General features: G+C 35.6%; 1 protein-coding gene across 3 annotated transcripts in view; it reads right to left on the bottom strand.

Moving 5' to 3' along the window:
* Positions 1 to 2,295: 2,295 nt before the first annotated feature.
* The window catches only part of TBC1D8B (TBC1 domain family member 8B), an 80,058-nt gene continuing 67,960 nt past the window's right edge, over positions 2,296 to 14,393 (bottom strand). For 2 of the 3 annotated variants that reach the window (XM_043895611.1, XM_043895612.1), the window contains exons 15-21: positions 13,098 to 13,166; positions 12,690 to 12,930; positions 11,883 to 11,948; positions 10,323 to 10,406; positions 9,222 to 9,278; positions 7,628 to 7,725; positions 2,296 to 5,521 (exon numbers count right to left, since the gene is read on the bottom strand). In XM_043895611.1, coding sequence (XP_043751546.1) covers positions 5,126 to 5,521; positions 7,628 to 7,725; positions 9,222 to 9,278; positions 10,323 to 10,406; positions 11,883 to 11,948; positions 12,690 to 12,930; positions 13,098 to 13,166 — 1,011 coding nt within the window. In that variant the 3' untranslated portion in view covers positions 2,296 to 5,125. The remainder of the gene's footprint in view (positions 5,522 to 7,627; positions 7,726 to 9,221; positions 9,279 to 10,322; positions 10,407 to 11,882; positions 11,949 to 12,689; positions 12,931 to 13,097; positions 13,167 to 14,393) is intronic. The other variant, XM_043895613.1, reaches the window with a different exon arrangement.

Raw genomic sequence — 14,393 nt, 5'->3', positions numbered from 1 at the left:
TTCACTTTCTTTCCCTACTTCTCTACTTTATATAAGGTGAGTTGATGGTAGTTAACTTTTTGTAGTTCACATGTAAGATGGGATGGAGATTGAATTAAGAATAAAAACTTGGATTCTCCCTTAGTAGAGAGGATTAGTGCATTTTTTTGCTATAAGGATTTCTGTTGTGACAGGCAGAAGCATACCACTGATGCTATTAGCTCTTCTGCAGAAGTATGAGAAGAAGGGTGTGGCTGTGTGGGAAAAGAGGTGGGTAACATTGCCGGGAGAAAAATCAATAACCTCAGATATGCAGATGACACCACCCTTATGGCAGAAAGTGAAGAGGAACTAAAGAGCCTCTTGATGAAAGTGAAAGAGGAGAGTGAAAAGGTTGGCTTAAAGCTCAACATTCAGAAAACTAAGATCATGGCATCTGGTCCCATCAGTTCATGGCAAATAGATGGGGAAACAGTGGAAGCAGTGTCAGACTTTATTTTTTTGGGCTCCAAAATCACTGCAGTTGGTGATTGCAGCCATGAAATTAAAAGACGCTTACTCCTTCGAAGGAAAGTGATGACCAACCTAGATAGCATATTAAAAAGCAGAGACATTACTTTGCCAACAAAGGTCCATCTGGTCAAGGCTATGGTTTTTCCAGTGGTCATGTATGGATGTGAGAGTTGGAATGTGAAGAAAGCTGAGCACTGAAAAATTGATGCTTTTGAACTATGGTGTTGGAGAAGACTCTTGAGAGTCCCTTGGACTGCAAGGAGATCCAACCAGTCCATCCTAGGGGAGATCAGTCCTAGGTGTTCATTGGAAGGACTGATGCTGAAGCTGAAACTCCAATACTTTGGCCACCTCATACGAAGAGTTGACTCACTGGGAAAGACCCTGATGCTGGGAGGGATTGGGGGCAGGAGGAGAAGGGGACGACAGAGGATGAGATGGCTGGATGGCATCACCGACTCGATGGACATGAGTTTGAGTAAACTCCGGGAGTTGGTGATGGACAGGGAGGCCTGGTGTGCTGTGATTCATGGGGTTGCAAAGAGTCAGACACAACTGAGCGGCTGAACTGAACTGAACATAGATTATTGTGGTGAACAGACTCCACAGTGCACTCCCTAGAACCTTTGCCTCCTGATGTTCGTGTGTAACCTTCCCCCTTTGAAAGCGGACAGAACCTGTGACCTACCTTTAATTAACCAACAGAATATGGCAAAGGGGATATGTCACACTGTGAGATCATGTGACATTATATAAGACACTGTCTTGCTAGCAGACTTGCTTCAGAGACTGTCCTTGCTGGACTGATGAATTAAGTGGCCATCTGGGTGAAGCCCACATGGCAAGGTCAGGAAGCCTGAAGAAGCAGTTGCTGGGAACTGAGTAAAGCCTCTAGGAGCTGAGGGTGGCTTCCAGTCAACCACCTGCAAGAAGCTGGGGCCTTCGGACCTATAACCACATGGAACTAACTCCTGTCAACAGCCTGAGTTAGGCTGGAAGTGGATTCTTCCCCAGTTAAGCCTCTACAATGAGAACCACCTTTGAAAAAATCCTTGGTTTTGCAGCTTGTGAGATCCTAAGCAGAGAACCCAGCTAAGCTGAGCCTGGAGTCCTGACCCATTACAATGGTGAAATAATGTGTATTGAGATAATTTGTTACCCAGCAAGGGAAAGCAAACACAGTGCTCGGTGTCCATTCCAGTCTCTTAGTGTGCCTTTCTGTAATGTCGGGGCTAAGAAACTAAGGACATTTCCCAGATTCCCTCACAACCAGGACTCTGGACATATTATAGGGCAGTCAGATACACATGTGTGAGATAACTGGCAGAAGGAAGGTGGAGGCTATGCTTCTGCCATTTCTGCTGGTAAACATGGATGTGCAGCTGTTTGACTGTCCTATTGCAATTTAGTTACTAGCCTGTGGGTGCTGAGAGGCAGGATGCTTGGCATCCATTTCACTGGTGTAAATAGTAGCAGGTGGAGTGTGGTTCTGGGGACAGGAACCATACAGCTGGCTTTTCATCATGGAGTAGGAAGTCCAGTTTCCTAATTGGAGAAGAATTAGCAACTCCCTTGGTGACCTGATGCTGTGGTATAGCTTTGGAAGCTGTTCTTGAATGCTCAATTTAGAGTCAGTCCTCTTGATAATTCTATAAGCCACTTAATGTCTGGTAATAAATCTTTTCCTGCCTAAACTAATTAGAGTGAATTCTGTTCTCTGCAACTGAACCTTAACTAATAGGAAGGAAGTCCTCAAGTGATAGAGTTAAATTTAAATACATCATAATAAATAATAGTAAGATCTCTAAGTAAGCCATTTTCATGTTTATTTAATAGATTTATAACATTTATTTTTATAAAGACAAGTAAAGCCCACCTTATACCACTTAATTTAATGTATAAGGTACAATGCACTGGTTCAGTGTGACACAACTATATAAGAAAAACCCATTTGTTCAACAAGGTAGTGACTACAAAACTATGTGTCCAGTTTATTTCTCCTACAGACTCAGAAAATAAATGTTTATCTTTTTAACTTGCACTTACAATCTTTTTGCAACTCAAAAATCTCTTTAGGTATTCAATTTTAACTAATCTAGGCTAAAATACAATACTAAGTAATCTTCAATATTCTTAAAATCATATCAAATATTAATAACATATGCTCTTAAGAAAGTATCTTTTTGTAAATACAACTGACAAAATATTGAACAATGTGCAACAGTGCATTTGTATATAAGCACAGAGCCTTGTGTCTTATAGAGCTACTATAGTATAACAACCATTGCTTAAAAGCAGATGTGTGATAGTTCACATACAAACTATTAACTAAAGTCTAAAATTTGGACACATTTCAGGCAAATCATTTCTGAGAAAAGGCACAGATGTTTATTTAGCAATTATCTCTTTAAGTGGTAATTTCCTTGAAAAGACAAAGCTGACAAAATAATTTTAAAGACATTACTTTAAATTTGGCCAAAATCATTTTAAAGACAAATTTAAATTTGGCCAAGTCTAATTTACAAAATTTTCAAGGGGTCAACTTGAAAATTCTTGAATCTCTCTGAAAATAACACATTTTGTGGTGATGAAACCCTCTGGGTTAAGCCTTGTTCACAGTGGATTCTTGCCAAAAGCTGATTATACCAATTCTTTTCCACAAGGGAGACTTCTTGGGTCATTCTTAAAGGATGTCTGCCTTCTCATGGTTTCAAATCTGAAAAGTCAAAAGGCTTAAAACCAAAGTCTTTTGTGAAGAAAGAAGTTCCAGTGGATGCCTTCTCCTCAGTTTTCCAAATCAACTGATTTATAAATTGCTTTTATCAGAAACAGCACAGAATATTAGATAGCTATGGGTTTTTTTTTTTCCTCTTTAAAGTGCTAACAAAGCCCATTATCTCTAAATGAACTTTCATTGTAATGACTGAAATATAAGCAGCATAAAGTACATAGAAATTACACATTTAAATCAGATAAATTACAGCTTTTTAGATAGATGCCAAAATTCTATACATTATTTTAACAATCCTTATGCACAAGTACAGGCATACCTTGGATGTTGCAGGTTTGGTTCCAGATCACTGGGATAAAAGCAAATATTGCAATAAAGCGAATCACATGAATTTTTTGGTTTCCCAGGGCATACAAGAGTTATGTTTACACTATAGTGTAGTCTATTAAGTGTATAATAGCATTATGTCTAAAAAAGGAACAAACTTTAATTAAAACTATGTTACCACTAAAAAATGCTAGCCATCATATGAGCCTTCAGTGAGTTGCATTAGTAACATTAAAGATCACTGATCACGGATCACCATGACAAACATAATAATAATGAAAAAGTTCCAAATATTGTGAGAATTACCAAAACGTGACAGAAACATAGTAAGCAAATGCTGTTGGAAAAATGGCACTGATTAGACTTGCTCAATGCAGTGTTGCCACAAGCCTTCATTTTCAATAAACTGTAGTATCTGTGGGAATTTCCTGGTGGTCCAGTGGTTAGGCCTCTTCACTTTTACTGCCAAGGGTCTGGGTTCAATCCCTGTGGGGAACTACCATCCTGTAAGCCTGGATCCCACAAGCCCACCAGTCACAAATCACGTGGTGGCCAAAAACAAAAACACAAAGACAAAAAACTGTAGTATCTGTGGAGCACAATCAAGCAAAGTGCAACAAAACAAGGTATGCGTGTATACTTTATGAACTTGTCAGACTAATACAATAATTCAATCTATCTACTATAACTTAAAATATGACTGGTGAAAATCCAAAATCTAAAATTAGAACCAAACTACTCTGAGAAAAATACCACGAAGAGCAGTGCTCAGAATTTCAAGTGACTTCTCAGTCCAATGAGAGACCTGTTCAGAGTTAACTGTACATTTATTTACCCTTCTGAATTGGCTCATTTTAACTAGCTCAAGTCCAAATCCAATATCGTTTTTCCACATATCAGCCCAGTATTTGAGTTTTTTATTTTTGTCAGTAACAGAGCTAGAAATGTGTCAGTGACTTCTGAACTGCTCAGGTTAGGGAGAAGGTAGAATTTACTTAAAAAACAAACAAACAAACAAACAAAAAAAAAACCATGTAATACTAGAAGACTGAGCAAGATTAATTTTAAGAAGTTAGTATTATTTCAGTTAGATAACTTGAAAATGAGGTTCCCATATGGTAATCTTCTAGATAATTAAGGCTACAGATCTAAGAGTCTGATTTTCTAAAGCATTGTAATAGGACTGAGGCAATTTGGAAAGCAAGATTTATCATTATGGCATATCAGCATCACTAGTACTCAAACATAACACCACATTTTCAAAAATCATCACTAATTCATGTGTAAATAGCAGCACAAACTAGATATTTCCTTACTAAAAGTGACATGGTGGTGCCCTCTGGTGGTGACATTTAGCATACTCCCCCAATACTGCATATCTTGCGAAATATAAAAAGTATATTTGTATTATAGAATATCAAAATTAGATATTACCCCAAAGGAATAAATCATTGTGCTTACAATATCTTCTTTTTAACCTTCAAATATATTGGTAACAAGATAAACCCCTGATCCCTATTTCCAGGAATCAAGCTGACGGTTATAAGAATCTTGGTAAAATGCCTGTTAAGAGCTTTACTTCTTGGTTCTAGAACTTAACTGAGAGGTTTTTGCATTTTCTAGTTTGGCTTTTAGATCTATGGATTTCTCAAAAAACTTCACCAATGCTGGTTCATTCAACAAAGAGGCAAGAATCTGTTCAAATGCAAATGACCACTGAGGTTCTTCCCTGGGTGAGGAGGGTTCTTTCTCCAAGGGTTTCTCTGCCTGCCCCTCAATGGGTACTCCAGAAACACAGACTACACCAGACAGTCCTTTCATTGCCGACGTAGGGCTATGGAGTTTCCTTCCAACTTCTTCCATCCTGAGCAAAAGGCTGGTTACAACAGCAATGGCTTGATACAATGACTCTTCTTCAGGGTCCCCATGAAATAAGTTATATAGTGTCTTTGAAAACTGAATAAATTCTGACTAGAAGACACAAGTTAGAAATATCACATTTGATATTAGACTTAGCAAATATATAAAGAGAACTTAGAAGTGAATAGTCTTCTATTTAGAATTTGCATCACATAACTTTCACCATAGAAGTTATAAGAACTGATGATTAATCCCCAAGTAACTTTTGGTTCTAGAAAAATGGGTATGAATTATGAAAGAAAATTTCACTTAAGTTTTCTCATCTGTTGCCTAATAACAGTAAATTATATATATATATATAGTGTGTAGTGTTAGTCGCTCAGTCATGTCTGACTCTTTGTGACCTCAAGGACTATAGCCCGCCAGTCCGTGCGATTTTCCAGGCAAGAATACTGGAGTGGGTTGCCATTCCCTTCTCCAGGGGATCTTCCTGACCTTGGGATTGAACTCGGGTTTCCTATACTGCAAGCAGATTCTTTACCATCTGAGCCACCAGGGAAGCCCCCCAAACAACATATATGTACATATTTTATATATACAATAATTCCTGGGCAGTATCTGCCAGCATTCCTTCAAAGTTAGGTGATACTTTTAATTAGGCAAAGTTCCATATTTGCCTACATACAAATAATTAATTCATTAATCAATCTTAATGAACAGACTAGGATGATTTAAATTTAACGAAGAATGTTTTGGAACCAATCCAGTAATACAAGGAGGCCATGTGGACATGTTTCTTTTTAAAGGCTAAGGAGGGGCCCTAGTAAAGAAATAAACTGGATTGTTTGCTAACTGTCCCTAGACAATCCATAGATGTTCCTAGAAGATCCTTGCCAATATAAAATTTTTTTCCCAACACAAAAGTCCTGTAAGTCAATCATCCTACTAGAAAAGTTTATCTGTAAATAAAAAGCAAATAAAAAAGATATACTTTGGGCAGGGGCTGCACTGTAAGGCATGCAGGATCTTAGCTCCCCAACAAGGTATCCAACCTATGCCCCCTGCAGTGGAAGCATGGATTCTTAACTACTGGACTGCCAGAGAAAGGGAACGTGAAAGTCGTTCAGTCATGTCTGACTCTTTGCGACCCCATGGACTAGACAGTCCATAGAATTCTCCAGGCCAGAATACTGGAGTGGGTAGCCTTTCCCTTTTCCAGGGGATCTTCCCGACCTAGGAATTGAACCAGGGTCTCCTGCAATGCAGGTGGATTTTTTTTTTTTTTTTTTAGGCGGATTCTTTACCAGCTGAACTATCAGGGAAGCCCCAGGACCATCAGGGAAGTCCCCCTAAAAGATACACTTTATTAAAATTTACTGTACCAAACTTTAAGCTTTATTTTTCTTTCTTTCTTAGTCTGTAACACTGTTTATTAAAATTTTAGTATTAATATATTGATTAAATTTTAAGAAGTACTTGTTTAACTATCAAATTACCTACTCCACTGAGAAAAATGAAGTTATTTCATATTTCTCATTTTGGTTAAGTTCTGACAATCCTCAGTATCTGTACCAAAAGAATTTATTTAAAAAATATACAAACATACAATGACTGAATAGTGTGCAAGAAAGAGATGGGTTTATAATTGTGTCAATAGGGAATTTCTTGATGGTCCAGACCTTAAGACTCTATGCTTCCACAGCAGAGAGTGCGGGTTTGATCCCTGGTCCAGGAACTAAGATCCCACATGCTACATGGCATGGCCAAAAAAAAAAGTTGTGTTAACAGTAGTTGTTAGTACTATCTGAGCAGATTCAAGATGATTAGAAACCAGGGTATAACCTATTTTAGTTATTTCTTATTCCTACTACCTAGTATTGGGCATGTCATCTAGTTGTCACTAAAAATGTCTACTGAATAAATGAACATTTCTAATAAAGCTGGAAGTAGAAACACTGAAATAACTGTTATACACACATCTTTTCTATAAGTACCAATGTCACAGCAGAGGACTGTACTGAAACTCTAGATGCATTTAAGTGTTTAAAGTAGAAAATCATTTAAAAATTTACTCCCATTCTTATATACTTATCTGAAACTTACAGAGATGATGCAGAGATTATTTTTGTAATAGCATGTTAGCTATTTTTGATTTGGAAACACCCACATTCATTTTAATAAAACACATAAGAAAACCAGAATTTATGAACTGAATACCTGATTCATTCTTGGTAAATCCTTAATGTTTTCTTCTTTTTTTAGAAGTTCATCTTGCCATTGACTTAGATATGCTTGAATATTGACTTTTTCTTTTTCTAAATGAGGGGAATAAAATAATTTCATAATGAACAGCCCACTATATTTTCCCAAATCCTCAAAAGAACTATTATTATTGAAAGATATTTCATTGAAATATAAGATTCCACTTTTTTCTCCAGAAATTGATCTGACTATACCTTTTCTTTCACTTACTGGCTCTCAAAATATTCTCCATTTCCATTAAACTAAAACTTTTACTGTGAAAACGTTGGGGACTAGAGAAGATGTAAGGTGAGGGGAAGAAGAATGCCTTTTAGATTAAACAGTACACCCTGACATGATGATGTAAATTTCATGTAGATGCGCTCATGTATACCACTAAGTTTAAAATAGCTTCTATATGATGTTCTTAATATGCAGATACCAAAGTGGTCTATGGTGCCTCTTTCAAAAATTCAAAACAGTACTTATTCATTCATTCCTTTGAAGGGTTTAATCACAATGATGTTAATGTGACTTTATTAATAATTATTTAGATCTCTTGGAAAACTAGGATATACTGAACAACCTGGTGAAGCGGTCATATCTAAGCAGATCTTCAAAAATTATTTTTTAGCTGTTACTCAAAAACATAAAAAGAATGATGGACTTTTGTAGAACAATTTGACAGTCTCTATCAAAATACTAAATGTGCATATTCTTTGTGACCCAGCATTCTCATACCTCTATGAATTTATCCTATCTTAAATAAATATGCCTCAAAGTATCATTAAATGTAAGTATAAAAATGTTTGTTGGAGCATAGTTTGCAATATAATTAATTGGAAATAACCTAAAGTGTTCATCAGTATTGAGCTAGTTACTGAAATAAATGACAATACAACCAAACTCTGTACCCCAATACTCAGTACATGTCAGATCCACATGTACTGACATGAAAAGATGTCCATGATATACTATAAAATAAAAAAACAAGGTATAAATGGTATTAATGAAGTTTTTCTTTTTTAAAAATAGATGTCTATTTATATTTGTTTATATGCAGAAGTAGGTCTGGAAAGAATATAGGCCAAACTGTTTTCACATCTACTTCAGGGTGGGGTTGGGTGGGGATATGAGCATTTCTGTACCATTTACATTTCTCTTATATGAATTATCTATTACTTATGCAATTAAAATAAATATTTTTAAAATAATAAATAAATATGGGTCATTTACTGTTACATTTTCTATAACTTCTGAGACTGAAGTATCCAGAGAAGAATAAATTGTTAAACTTACACAAAGGAACTGAAAAAGTTCTAAGGACAAATCAAGAGATTTTAAAAGGAATCCATGCCTCCTCCTTGTGGCATTTACTGTTACATTTTCTATAACTTCTGAGACTGAAGTATCCAGAGAAGAATAAATTGTTAAACTTACACAAAGGAACTGAAAAAGTTCTAAGGACAAATCAAGAGATTTTAAAAGGAATCCATGCCTCCTCCTTGTGTAGTTAACCTTATTTACAAAAACAATAACTTAAACTAAATGATACTCCTAAATCATGTACCTTTTTCAGGGCTGTTTTTTGCTGACTTTGCTTCCTTCTCCTTTGCAGGCTTGGAAACTAGAGGAGAAGAGGACAATTGCATTTTGTAAAATATTTAAAAAATACCTTTTGAAAGTAAAATAGTATTTTGATAGACATAAGCACACTTTATTTTCTTCAATTCAACAAACCAATTATAGCTAATCTGACCTCTTATCATGAGAAGACAAAGTATTCAAGAACTTTAAAAAGAACACTGGGGAAAAAAATCCACATTAAAAAATCTTAGATAGAAGTATATGAATTATTAATTTATTTCTGGGTGGTATGTGATATTTCCTTCCTTATGATTTTCTTCAAATTGAATAGTATTACTTCTTTTATTAGGAAAAAACATATTGACAGCCAAAAGACTAAGCTAAAAAAAAAAAGACTGAGCTACTAATCCTAACTTTGGTAAAACCTCATTGAAAAATCTCACACGAGTCACTTCTCCCTTCTGGGCCTCAATGCCCTCTATATAATTAAGGGACTTGACTAGATGATTTGTAAGGTTGCTTCAAACTTAATGTTCAAACACCATCATACAGTAACCATACACAAGGTTACATAAGGACTTCTAAGATACTTGTATTTATGAAAAAGCAGCAAAAGACACAAAAATAAGCCCATACTTCCAAATTTTGTCTCAGAGACAGACTCAACCCTATCTCCTACACCCTCAGTGATTTATAATAAGTATTCACTGTTTGAATAATAGCTATGACCTTCTATCATCAAAGATTCTATTGTCTTCATTGCATTTTAACAAGGCATTTAAAAAGTCTGATACATTTTAGAAATTTCTGCTACAAAAGTAGAAACAAAATGTATTTTCTTTCAAATTCTCCAGTAAACGAGAAATTCCATAAATCAAAATCCAAAATGTAGTTTAATCAGTCAAATATTTATGGAATACTTACCATGCATTTAGGACTATGCTAAGCACTATGGTAGCACAAAAGAAGTGTAAGGTATAATTAACTCAAATTTTACTAGTGATAGCTGGGTAAAGAATGTTTAAACCAGAAAGATCTCTAAGTGACAATCAGCAAAATAGATATATTCAAAACAGATATTTACCATGGAGTTGACTCAAGTACAGCAATTCTTCCTTGGAAAGTTCATCTCCGTTTGAAGGGTCTTTATACTGCACTTCAGTATAAGCTGAAAATAGATAATCCAGATCATATTTGCAACAATGAGAGACAGAAACAGGTCCTATAATGGATCAATTAAATCTGGGGACAGAGAATTAAACAAAGGGTCCCTGTAAAAGAAAGACATATGTGAAGAAGTATGGAAGTGGTACTACTCTACTGTATAGCAAATATTTTAACAAGAAGTATTTGATCACTTTGAATTCTCTTATTTCTCCAAATTACTTGCTTTTTAACAGTTTTCCAAGAGCCATTACAAGTTGAAATTTAAAAATATGACACGGGAATCTCTGAAAACGTGACCGCAGTCATTTAAAAACATCATTAATAATAAGGAAAATATGAAACTGAGTGCTCTAACAGATATACAGTGTTTTATCTATTTTTGATCCTTCTATGGAAAATCATTTTCATTCCATTACAATATTAGACAATCTAATGACAATTTGACTTGACAATGTAAAGTCCTTCACAGTTAAATTATTATTTGATTTGCCTTTGGTTTTTAACACTGTGTTTGTGATTTGAGTTTGTGAAGGTTAAACATGACTTTAGATTTTTGGTGTGGTAAAGAATGGTTCCCAGCTATCCTGGCAAGACTTTAAAAGAGACCTCAGGTGTAGTTTTAGACAAATTATGAGGTGCTTTTTTTTTTTTTTTTTTGGTGAATCTCCCTATTTAAGCTAAAAGGTACTTTTGCAATGTTCCTTTAAAGTTTAAGACTAGATTCCCAATTATGGATCAGGCTGGCAAAGGCAGCCTCTTGAGCTCATAGGGAAACACTTAAATAGAACGGATGTGGTAACAGTAAGGCAGTATGGTAGAATAGAAAGAAATCTGAGTTTTGGAGTCAAACCTTAGTCTGAATTCCAGCTAAGCAGTTTATTAGATATGTTGTCTTCAGCAAATTTAATCTTCCTCTTAGTTTCCATATCATCAAAATTGGACAGATAATACCACTTTTCAAGGATATCATGAGAATTAAATAAAAGAACTCATATAAATGCCTGAACAGAACAAGTGCTCAATAAATGGTAGTTTTTATTTTGTTTCCTCCTCCAAATGTTTAATATCCCTTGCTACCTGGTCTCACTTTTCTGAATAATTTGTAGTATTTCACAAGTTTGGCAGTTTGTCTAAAGTTAAATTCACTGTCTAATGACAACAACAATAAAAATTCAACATTATGCCAATATTCAAATGATAGTTCTTACACATAAACTACTTATTAAATTGACTGACCACTAACAGGAAGGAAACCTATGAACCTATCTGTTGCACAGAATCTCCTCTACAGATTTCAGTGTAACTATATATTAGCAAAAATATTGCTAACATGATTCACAGGCCGACAACCTTATACTATATGGAAAATTATATTATTCATTTAAATGGAATGATATCTGTAATTATACTTGTTAAAAAGTATAATTGATGTATAGAGTCAACTTCTATACATCACTAACAACTATTAAACTCTTACCTGGAGAAATATGCAGCTTAAAAAGCAGCTTAAGCTTCTCAGTAAAACTTCCATTGTACATTATGTCTGTTCAATAAAATTAAATTGCAAATAATCACAGCCAAAGAACATTCAATCAATTACAGCAACACGGTTTAATTAAGACACAGGTATGAGCCAGGATTCAGAAATCTTCTGTTACTTAAACTATCAGTTAACCAACACCCAGTAGGCCAGATTCTCTCCTTGAAGTATATAAGCAAAATAAAGGGATAAATAAAATGCTCTCCTACTGAACTCTCTCCCCAATCCCAATCTAAAATTTACTTTTTCTTTTGAATGTTTCATCAGAAGACAGAACTCCTTCTTCTTCAAAGGGCAATCCCTGATAAGAAAGCACGTTAGGGTGTCTGGAAAAGCAAAGGAACAATATAACCGGTGGACTATCTACAGGCACAAAATGTTTGTTGACTGTTTCTCTACCACTTTTCTAGGCTATGCAGTTGCATTTTTACTGAGGTAGAACAACCTCCTGAAAAATCCATATGTCTGAAGGTGGGGAAATCAGGACATTCTCTTCCTTCATGTTAACCATTAAAACAACCACATCTAACAGCTTGTTTTTTCTGGGAGGGTTGGGGCAAGATGAGATGAAATATTTAGATTTAGTAACAAAGAAAATGGTCCAGTTATTGCTAAAGCTAGAGATAGTGTAAATCAGGCTGATAAAATCTGACTAAATTGGCAATGATAGGTAGTACTAAGTATTTCTAGGGGTACCTTTATTTTTCTGCTTTAAAGAAGAAAAGTTATTGGACATCATCCTACCAATTGCAGAGGAGAATTCTTTGAAGTTGATAAGGCAGTCAGAGTTTTCATCCAACAATCTGAATGTCCATAAAGCTAGTGAATCTCTATTTGCAGAATGAGCCCAGGGACTCAACAAGTGATACAACACTCTGAACTGTTGGCAGTCAATCTGATACTGCTCCAAATATGGCAGACTGGGATCATGGTGCTTCAATACTGGAGAACTCAAACACCAATAATAAGAAAAAAACAACTCTTTCTATTTGAAAAATGGAAAAAAAGAGAAAAGTCATTAAATCAGACAAAGGAACTTCATAACATTTTTTAAAATCTGTCCACTAAAATAATTAAAGATAAAATAGTTGGGTGGTTGTGGTAAAATTCTGCTAAGAATATTATTTTTCATTTAAAGAAGAAAAAGAGTACCTTAAAGATGACATAAAGTTCATCCAGTTCATGAAGGCTCAATTTCACATCTTGTGATACAACACGCAACTTTAAAAAGATTAAAAGCAATTTAGAATTTAACACTTTGGTATAGAAATTCTCTTTGAACCCATTTAGAAAACTCCCTCTGCCAGAATACAATATTTTAAACTTTAAGGAATAACAAAAGGTAAATGTACCTATTTTGTCCTTTAAAAAAGCTGTGCATAGAGTATAGTTCAATTCTACTCTGATACGTAATTTGACCTTCGTCTCTTCATACCCAGAGATAGCCACCAGAGGACGGCCAGTTAATGTCTGTAAATATAATCCCTTGGATCATCGAAAAAGTAAGAGAGTTCCAGAAAAACATCTATTTCTGCTTTACTGACTATGCCAAAGCGTTGACTGTGTGGATCACAATAAGCTGTGGAAAATTCTGAAAGAAATGGGCATACCAGACCACCTGACCTGCCTCTTGAGAAATCTGTATGCAGGTCAGGAAGCAACAGTTAGAACTGGACATGGAACAACAGACTGGTTCCAAATAGGAAAAGGAGTATTCAAGGCTGTATATTGTCACCCTGCTTATTTAACTTATATGCAGAGTATATCATGAGAAACACTGGGCTGGATGAAGCACAAGCTGGAATCAAGATTGCCAGGAGAAATATCGATAACCTCAGATACATAAGATGACACCACCCTTATGGCAGAAAGTGAAGAAGAACTAAAGAGCCTCTTGATGAAAATGAAAGAGAAAAGTGAAAAAGTAGGCTTAAAGCTCAACATTCTGAAAACTAAGATCATGGCATCTGGTCTCATCACTTCATGGCAAATAGATGGGGAAACAGTGGCTGACTTTATTTTTCTGGGCTCCAAAATCACTGCAGATGGTGACTGCAGCCATGAAATTAAAAGACGCTTACTCCTTGGAAGGAAAGTTATGATCAACCTAGACAGCATATTAAAAAGCAGAGACATTACTTTGTCAACAAAGGTTCATCTAGTCAAAGCTATGGTTTTTCCAGTAGTCATGCATGGATGTGTGAATTGGACTATAAAGAAAGCTGAGCGCCAAAGAATTGATGCTTTTGAACTGTGGTGTTGGAGAAGACTCTTGAGAGTCCCTTGAACTGCAAGGAGATCCAACCAGTCCATCCTAAAGGAGATCAGTCCTGGGTGTTCATTGGAAGGACTGATGTGGAAGCTGAAACTCCAATATTTTGGCTACCTGATGCGAAGAGCTGACTCATTTGAAAAGACCCTGATGTTGGGAAAGATTGAAGGCAGGAG

Source organism: Cervus elaphus, chromosome X, assembly GCF_910594005.1.
Source record: "Cervus elaphus chromosome X, mCerEla1.1, whole genome shotgun sequence".
NCBI classification, from domain to species: Eukaryota; Metazoa; Chordata; class Mammalia; order Artiodactyla; family Cervidae; genus Cervus; species Cervus elaphus.
This window is presented reverse-complemented; position numbering and strand designations above follow the sequence as displayed.